Source organism: Haliaeetus leucocephalus, unplaced genomic scaffold (genome assembly GCF_000737465.1).
Source record: "Haliaeetus leucocephalus isolate CR32 unplaced genomic scaffold, Haliaeetus_leucocephalus-4.0 Scaffold328, whole genome shotgun sequence".
Classification (NCBI taxonomy): Eukaryota; Metazoa; Chordata; class Aves; order Accipitriformes; family Accipitridae; genus Haliaeetus; species Haliaeetus leucocephalus.
In genome coordinates this window covers 4,490,013-4,499,890 of record NW_010972764.1, presented here as the reverse complement: position 1 = coordinate 4,499,890, position 9,878 = coordinate 4,490,013, and the positions used below count along the sequence as shown (strand labels likewise).

Sequence of the window (9,878 nt, the reverse complement as noted above, 5' to 3'; positions counted from 1 at the left end):
GGGCTGGGCGGCGGGAACCGAGCAGCACCGGGGACAGGGCTCGGGAGCCGCCCGCCCGGCGGGGCAGCGGCGGGGGGGGGCTGCCGGGGGAGGCGGGGGGAAAGGGGCACGGGCGAGCCTCGGCTGCCCAGCGAGGTGGTTGTGACCGACGGCCGGGGAAAAGCTGTAGGAAAAGTCGGAGGTTTGCCGCGGCTGGCTTGCGCTCTCGGACATCTTCTTGCCGTCACGCTCGCCGGCTCTCCGGACGGGGGCTTGAGGCGATGCGAATTTCTCAGGTTTCTGTTAGGCTGTCGAATGAGAGAGTGTTAGCTTACCGGTGATGGTGAGAAGACCGCCGAGTGTCTTCTCTGTCATTACTGGACACAGTGTTAGCAATGGACCCCTAACTAGCATTTTATAGCTTGTCGTGTAGTTTAGCTTAAAAAAAAAAAATCCTTCCGAGGAAAGAAGAGAACAGCCCATTTACATAATACAGAAATATGTGAACTACTGGGGGAAGTGCTCACCTCCCTTATTTGAGGTCCTGCCCGAGAGCTGGCTAGCTGGACAGCGCAGAGCCCTGCTCCAAGAGCATGGTTCTCTCTGACGTCACCTGCTTCTTTCCTAGTGATGACTGCAAATAACTGTTGGAGAAATGCGTCTAACCGCTTTCGGTACCATTAGAGGTATTTGAAAGGGCTAATGCTACTGCCGTTTGATGCACGGTAATCTTTCACTTGTTTCATGTATGTACATACACATGCATTGACAGTTATCTGGCTTTGTCTCGTTAGAAGCACCTAGGTGTTTTTAAGACAGTTAATTTTTGAGTATTTTTGTAGCCAAAACCACACACTTTTTCACATACTGAAGTCAAGACCAGTTCATTGTTACAGACCTGTAAATGTTTTGGTATTGAGTATACATGTCCGGAAAAGATTCCCTTACAATTAATGTTTCTGTGTTGCCTTTTCAGGGTGAATTGTTAAATCCTTGCCGCTGCGATGGGTCAGTACGATACACGCATCAGCTTTGCCTGTTAAAGTGGATAAGTGAAAGAGGGTCATGGACCTGTGAACTCTGCTGTTACAGATACCATGTTATAGCAATTAAAATGAAAAAGCCTTGCCAGGTAATTTGTTTGTTTGTTTTTAAAAATATGTCTTTCCAGTAATTTTTAAAAACAAAATGATTCTTACATTTATTTCAAGGTTTTTGGAAAATACAGCAGAAGAGCCTATATGCTTCACCAGTTAGCACTTGCACCCACCCAAAGTTAGTTTTTAAGACCAGTTACCTATTGAAATGTGCGATCATTTGATTCAGTTATGTTCTTCTAGCTTTGGGCTTGCCATAGAAATGGTCTTCAGAGGTTGTTAAATTCTGTAATTAGACGAGTCACACTGCGACATGACAGAACAACTTGGATCCCCTGGTTCACCTTCTAAACTTTAAACATGGCTTTACAGTTTGTTAAAGACTCAGTCAAAGGTTGATTTCATTCATTCTTCAAGCTTGGGGTCCAGAGGAGAGAGGCAAAGACAACTTGTGTTGACTGTGTATTCATCTACTGTAAAAAAGTGAAAGGAGGTGACTTTTCGGTCTCGGCACAATCCAGAGTAGCAGAATGCTCTTTAAGTTTTGTCCACCAATAGCTGTTCCAGAAGCTGAAATGTGCAGTCGCATTTTTCACAGCTCCCTTTTATCAGCATCACAACATGCAGCTGGAAGTTAGGATATTATAGTGGTAGCATGTTCAGGGAGAGGGGAGGGGAAACTCAACGCTTCAGCAGATCTGTTAGGGAAGCCTTAATACCACTTTGCATATCAGAATTCCTTAGGGGCTTAGAATTCCATCCTAGAAATTGTATTTCATAACATCTGAGGAACACATTTAGTAAGATAATTGTATCTTTTTTTAGTTTTGATCCTATGATCTCAGAGATGATGGAGCTCTCAAAGGCCAGATCACTCAGGTCATTTTTCTGTGCCTGAGTTTGATTGGAGTTTTATAGAAAAGACATGCTTGGATGGTAATAGCAGTTGTGTGAGCATGATAAGCATTCCTTGGATGCAAGGATATCTGGAGTATTTGCTTACAGCCATTCAGATTAGGTGCAGGTACTTTCAGAGGCAGTTATGACTTCAAGTTTTTTCTTTATGAATCCACAAAGGAAACTTTTTGATGAGCTTTCCTGGATAGAACCTTTACGATGTAAAAAAGCAATGGATTTGTAAAACGCTTCAGAAAATGAAGGTGGTAGATTCTGTTTCTACATAGACTTTATCTGGTGGTTTGGCATGGGATTCTGTTTGATCCTTTGGCTTTTTTTAACCTTTTAAAAATCTTTATTTCCTGTATATCCACAGCAGTCTCATCCTTTTCCTAGCAAAGGTTATATTAGCAACAGTTTGCAATGACAGTCTCTGAAAATAGTTGTTTGACAGCAAAGACATGACACGGTTGCCTGCATCTAGTACTATTTGAGATGTCCCAAGGTAGCCAAAATATCTACACAGGATAGCAGATGTGACACAACTTTTGAGAGACTCTGGAACTGCAGCTGGAGGCCAAGCGGGTAATTAAAAGACACCTGAAATGTCGCTATACACCTATCTGTGGACAAGAGATTCAAGCCCCAGTTTGAAGAACAACTATTCAATTTCTGTGGAAAACAGAAGCAAAGAAGAAAGAAAGTGTCAGCAGGTGACACAGTAGACAACAAAGTCTGGCCGAGCTACAAGTGAGGTAGAAAGAAACTGAAGAGCCAAAAGTTAAATGCCATTCTCTTCATGAGTTATGGCACTTTTTTGGGGGGGTGGGAGGGGCAAATAGTTTCATGTTTCTCCTTCAATAGCTTAAAAAATGCTTGATTTATTCTTAACCCTGTCTTTCTTTTTTTACATAAATTATTTAAGTCTGTCCTTTTTTATTCTTGACAGAATAGCATACAAAAAGATTTCATGGAGTTGCATACTCAAAGAATAAGTTAGATGTACATTCCTGGGGTCAAACTCCTGACACCCGAAAGGTCACGCATCTCTTTGGAGGGACGCAGTAGTACCTTTCTCATTCTCTTACACTGAGTATTCCTCTTGTAGTTACAGAATCTAAAAGGAAGTCTCAAAAGTGCAATCATCTGTGTATTTTTATAAGGGTGATCAGTATTCAAATGCCCTCACTCCTCTCCCATATTCCCAAGTATAATAGTATCAGCCATTTTTAACAGCTGTCTTGGTTGTATTTGAAGCTGTCTCATTTTAAGCTTTCGGGCAGGTTCTGAATCATTTGCTTGACTACACAAAAGCCTTTTTTCAGGTAACTTTTTGGTCAGGTTTGGTAAAAAGCTAAGGGCTAGACCGTTTCAATACACAAGTAGTTTACAATGTCTTCACTGAGGTAGCTAATGTACTTAGAAGTTCCCAAGCAAGCAAGACTTCTTGCATTACATTAGATACAGTATTGGACAGGAGTAGTTCGCTCTCTCTACAACTAGTGGTCTACCTCAGTCCCTGTTGTCAGAATTGTCTCTACCAGTCATTTACTTATTAGATCTGTGTAGGCAGTGTCATAAGAGAGAAAAAGGATGCTATTTACCAAAATAACTTTTTCTCAAGTGAATTGTCTATGCAGATTTACACCAGCTCCTCAGGTTTACTTCTACCTCATGTATTTATGGAATGTAACAATGCGTAGGGAGTTAAGATGTAGGAGATTTTTCTATGTTTTCTTCCAGAACATTGGAATAGATGTAAATACTCCATTTAATATCTAACATTTTCTGTGGTTTCTGTTGCTTCACGGCAGGGAAAGTAATCCCAAAGGGGGGCCTCTTTGGAGGCAGTACATTCAAGGAACAAAATTTACTATGGTAAGTGACTATTCCAACAGAAATTTTTCCAGTGTCACTTTGTATATTTCAGCAACTACTATTTAATTCACTTTTAAGAACTCAATCCTGGAAACACATAGACTTTTAATATAGGAACAGATCTTAAAACATAAAAATTAACAAATTAACCAATGGGCTAACAGTGGAAGATGAGCACACAAACAAGTTGATGGCGTTTGATATGGTATTTCACAGAGAAATGCAAATTTGGGTTTTTGTCAGTATCCTTCTCAGGATCATATCAGAAAGATGTATTTAACCTTGCACTAGTCCATTAATGAAAGCACATGTTCATGTTGCTGGACTTGCTCTGTGTAGGGGCGTGGAATATGATTCAATAATAGGCAAGGTTATGTTAATAACTAGAAAGCCCCCCAAACTATAATGAGGGGAGGTGGAACACATATTGCTTTGGGCAGGGAGTTTTGGAAGGTTTTTGAAACAGCTTAAAAAGGAGGGAGAATTCAATGTCTGACTTGGAAATAAAACCCACTTAGAATTACATTTTAGATTAACAAAGGAAGCACAAGCAGAAATATTTTTTACATTGGTTTGTTAAGCTTTATAATTTGTACAGATTTTCTTCCTAAAGGAAATATAAACAGATTGCTTTATTTTTTATTGGTGCTATTTAATTATTAAGCTGTTAGCAAATTAATTCACTAGACTTGCAGTTAAGCGTGAATGTATCTTGGAGAATGTCAGTTCTCTTGTGAGATTCAGAAATGATGTTTAAAAGTGGAATATAGTCATGCAAAGGTTGAGAAAATACACTTTGGTGCCAAACCCCATCATTTCTATAAAAGTGACCAACAAAGATATTTAGAGCTTTTTCTAGACTGTTACTCTAGTCTGTCATAAACTAGTATTATGTTAGATATTAAATATATCCTGTGCTTCTCTTCATTAAAACTTTATATTCTGGTACTTTAGGTGAACTGGACCTATTCCAAAAGCGATACAGTAGATCAGTGTGGCAATTTAAAAGCTAATTGCATGGCAATTCAACACTTTTTCTGACATCAGAAAAATCACAAACCAGTTATTTAAAAAAAAAATTCTGAATTGTTAATTCTGATTTCTTAACATAGACAAAAAATTCAGGTTGTACTTAATATTTAAGCAAGTTTTAGTTACTGGAGGTGGACTATGGCTCGTGAGTTGTGTGGTTTTCAGTGGCTCGAATTGTGACTATTAACACGTCTTGTAAATGTGAGTAGTCCTCACTCATTTGAATAGTCTCACTGGCATCAATTAGATAAGCATGAGCAAGACTCTATAGCAGACTGCATGTATGTATATGCATGTTGTATTAAAAAGTGCAAAAGTCAAGTACTTCAGATACTTCAATATGGAGGCCAGTGTCCAGAAAAAATGTGTAGTAAACGTTTAGTAAAAGTTATGGCTAATGACTATGCTCAGCTGGATAAAAACCTTTACTTTTTGTAGGCATAACTAAGAAGGGGAAAGGGAGAAGGCTCAAATCTCCAATTGTGCTTTTTAAACCAGACTGTGTACTAGCAACAATCTACTAATGTTACTGCTGTTACATTGCCTGTAACGAAGAACCAGGAGGATACGTTGTGCTATTCAATATGTGAACGCACACAAAGAACAAAAAGAATTGTCCCAATTTTGGACAATTTACAAAGGAGTTGGAACAAGAAGTAAGGGACGAGTCTATGGGGATATGTAAAACCAGTGGGCTCTGTACACTAACCATTTTTAACTCTCATTGAGCTTTTGGCATGTCAGATGGGATGAGTTTTAGGACGCCTCTTGAAAAGAAAATAATGAAGCTTTGCAGGCACCCTTTGTATGGAAGGCAGCATGGAAGGGCTGTTAGAAAAGAAAACATTTGGCTGAGATAGGTATCATGAACTGAACAGAGATGAGATTCAATGTCTGAGTAGTCATTAGAAGGTTATTAATATGTCAGTAAAAGCCTGGAAGGACTTCAGAATTCAAGTCAAGTCTTTTTTATCTGTCATGATGGGGAAGAGAGGAACTAGCACAGCAGAGAAAGAAGGGCAGTAACATGGTCAAAATAGTGGACTAAAAAAATTGTATTTGAAGGAGTCTTGTGGTCGCTGAGAAAATTACATTTGTCATGAGCTTAAAAGCTGTGTTACAGTAATTGAGACGTAAGATGAAAGTGATGATGAGAAATGATTTTTTTATATATATGAATAGTCTTAGATATGCTACATAGAAAGCACCTGCAAGTTTTAGAAATATTGTGAGCAGGAAGATCCGAATAGATATTTAAATTTAAGACAATTCCTGGGTTGGCAGACAAATCCATACTGCTTGAGAAAGGTTGGGACATGAAAATCCTGGAGATTTTAATGACCTTAAATCTATGGTAAGTTCTGTACAAAAGGTGCAGACAAATATTTTAGTTTTGACAGGAGAGAGAAGTCTGAAACAGAAAAGTAGATCTGTCAGTCACCAGCATAGATACAGTAGTTGTACTTCTCACACTCTTTCTTCTGCTAAGCATCTACTTTTGGGCACTTCTAGGGAGAATTTACTAGACTAGATAGACCTTTTGATTTGATATACTCTGAGTCGTTTCAGTGGCATGCACTGGGTAGATGCTGGTGATTATGATCAATTCTAAGTAGTGTGGTTAATGAGTTTAGAAAAAAAAGGATAGCAGGGCTGTTGGAGAGGCCAGTGGTGTCAAAGCTGGTTTTTTTTTTCTGTGGTGGGAAAGGCAAAATATATTTCCCGTGTACTTTCTGGGAAAGATCTGAAGGTAAATGAGAGACTGAAAAGCAGAATTGGGGTAAGTGAGTGGATGAGGAGGAAGGACAAAATTATTTCACTGCTGCAAGGTAGAGAGATTATAGAAGAGAGGACAGTAAAAATTTCACCACTGACAGAAAGGACAGAAATACAAAAATAGAAGGCATCAGAGAGGAAATGCCAAGGGGATAATGAATTTTGTGTTGTATTATGTTTTCTTTGTTTTCTTGTAATTAGTGCACAGAGGGACTCAGAGATAAAAGGCGCAGAGAGTTGGAAAATAAAGGCAGCAAAAAGGTGTGGAGACAAAAGTCAGTTAAGCTTGAGAAATGCGTTTGGTTAGCCATTCAAATGAGAGAACAAATTTGTCATGGAGCAAGTGAGCAGGCCACTGGTGCACTACTAGCATCCTAGGAGGAAAATACGTGGCTGTTAGCATACAGAGATGAAGGAGCACAAGATGGACATTACAGTGAAAAGGAGGGACAAAACTGGAGAGGCTTTAGAAGGATGGAGAGAATTGGTGACTAATGACAGGTAAGAGGGAACAGGGGATGGAAGAATCATCAGTACCAATGATCTGGTACCATGACTACCATGAAAGTCATGAAATAATGAAGAATAATATGTGAACAAATGAACTGATTCTATCACAGTGATATCACAGTGATAGTTGAGTAGGGATAAAGAAGAACTAATAAAAAAAGACTAGATATAGACCCAGATGAAAAGCTAATCAAAGCAAGCAATGGCCTTTTGTTGACTACGAACACTGAAGCGTATTCGTAAGTCCAATGAGGAGAGATGATACTTATCTTTGAGATCAGAGCAGTCATCAACACGGGAGCTGAAGCCATCAGGAAGGAACATGGGAGATTATAGAGAGTCAAGAATTGAAATTAGAAGGATGAAGTAGATGGGGGTTAAGTGCACAGAAAATAGAAGCTTGAAAGAGTGGAAGGAGATTGGTTTTGTTTTAGAAAAGAACTGAGAGTGAGGAAGGAGGGGGAAGATATAGGTCAGAACTGCCAAAACCTGGAAACCAACTGTTTGAAACCTATGATTCAGTTCAGAAACTTGGATATTCCTAGTCTAGTCAGGATTTTGACATTGTATGGCAAAAATTATGCTTTCTCTCTGGTTGGAATGGATCAAGATTGAAGCGGTGATCTAGAAGGTGTAGTTAATATTTGGGATTTTGCTACAATGGTTGGATTGCCACCAGCATACACTTGAGATCTACTTTCCTGATTCTCTGTGCATTCACGCTTTGCTAGATGGAACATTTGGTCAAAGTTGGCATCTCAACTGATAGAACTCAAGAAATCTGTTACTCTTGTCAGAGCATCAGCTACAGCATGCAGGGAGATAGACAAGCCACTCTGGTGCTCACATTTGTCTATTTAAGATAGGGGATTATCAGTAAAAAAATAGATTAGGCAAAGAAATGGTGATTATCGCATAGAGAACAATTTTGTACTAACATGTGGGTAGTGATTTTAGACTAGTTCTGTTGTGTTCAGGCAGTTCTGTTTGACTTTTAAAGTGTACACTAAGGTAATCAAGTACCTACACAAAATAAATAAAACAGAACATGTTTTAAAAAAAGAATAGCATTAAAGGTTTGTGCATGTGTGCCCCTCATATGTTACTCTTTTATTTCCTGTAGCTTATTAAAAAAAGCAGTTGTTTTCTTGTTTTATTTTGTGAAATGCATAAATTGTGCTCAGAGCAGTTTGCTTGAATGGTGTGAAACAACAGTTAGTGCAATGTAAACTGTGAGCTGTACTTGGAAATAAAATTTTCCTTACAAATGTCATCCTGATCTAGTGGTAAGATATATATAGATATAGATTTAAAGAGTGTCATTATCTTGGTGTATTAAATAGTGGGTTAACTATTTCAAGGAAAAAAGGTGGATTCCTTTGAGTCTAAGATTTTCATGGGTCAAAATGACTAGCATGAGACATACTGCCAGGTTGTTTTTCAGGGGAAATATCTTGAATAAATGTTATTACTAGCATTATAAGCATAAATTACATATTTACAACAGATTCCATTAGAAAAATACATCCCAAAGTAAAAGACAGCATGAATGGGAATCAGGATTGCTACATATACATAGTTACTGCCATTTTAAATGCTTGGGATATCTAAGTAAACAATGCAAGGCTTAAGATATGGTGTGGGACCTGCATTTAGGAACCTTTGATTTACTGGGTTTTGTCATTTTTTTGTCTGTTTGATTGGGTATTTTCCCAGTAGCTTGATCTTCTAGCCTAGAATTTATGAAATTTATTTAGTGATGAAGATCTGTGAGTTTTTCAAAAACAAATTCCTGTCTTTTTGTCTTATGTCCAAATTCCTGATTATTCAGGTCTTTAATTCCTATCAACAGAGATTAGTGAAAAACATTGTAACCAAGTACTGGTTGTTTCAGCATGCTTCTTCTATTTCTTAATATGAAAATCTTGTTAATAAATGATAGCGTGCTGCTTTTATACCTCTCGTCTATGACTCCTTAGCTCATGCTTATTTGGCAATGTAAGTAGCCTGCCCTGAGCACCAAATACTGTCATAACCTCCTGACTTCTCTACCAGTCATGCTACGTCAACTGTGAAGTGCCACTGTAGTTCTTTCCACAACTGAAATTTGTCAAAGAAAATTTTATGAAATTCATTTTGAAACTTCCTTTGAATGCTTCTTGGTTTCAGATGTTGGTCAGTTTGCACTGAAGTCTTCAGTGCTTCATCCAAATGACCAGCAGTCATGCTAACTTACTTCTTTCTTAAATTGTTCAACTGGGGAGACAGCTTTTGCACCTATTGTACTTAGATATTTTAATTTTAAAAAAATTTGTCCGGTACATAGATGCAAATTGGATGTTTGGTATTCAGACTGAAGTCTCTTTCCTACTGCTTCAGCTATGTGCAGAGGACGGCCCCTGCCTCCTTTCATGCCAACAGTGCAACAGTGAAAGAACAATTTGACCTCAGTTCTGTTGAAGTACCTGTCTGAGTCAGGGCACCATCATTGTGAGTTTTGCCGGCATGACTCTTTTCCCATAGGGTTCTTTGCTTTTTGTTGTAAATTTCATCTTTCCTTTTTATTTTCTTTATTTCTACATTTCTTTTTCTTGCTACTTTTGTTTACATTTCAGTGAAGCTGATGAAGAATGAGTATTCCAGTTTTAGGCACATGCTGTTTCCTTTCCCCTTATTATACATCTCCCCCCCCCCCCCCCCCCTTTTTTT

General features: G+C 38.6%; 1 protein-coding gene across 1 annotated transcript in view; it reads left to right on the top strand.

Moving 5' to 3' along the window:
• MARCH11 (membrane-associated ring finger (C3HC4) 11) overlaps positions 1-9,878 on the top strand; it is a 31,596-nt gene that overhangs the window by 794 nt on the left and 20,924 nt on the right. The window contains exon 2 of the mRNA XM_010571476.1: positions 956-1,111. Within this exon, the coding sequence (XP_010569778.1) occupies positions 956-1,111 (156 nt within the window). The remainder of the gene's footprint in view (positions 1-955; positions 1,112-9,878) is intronic.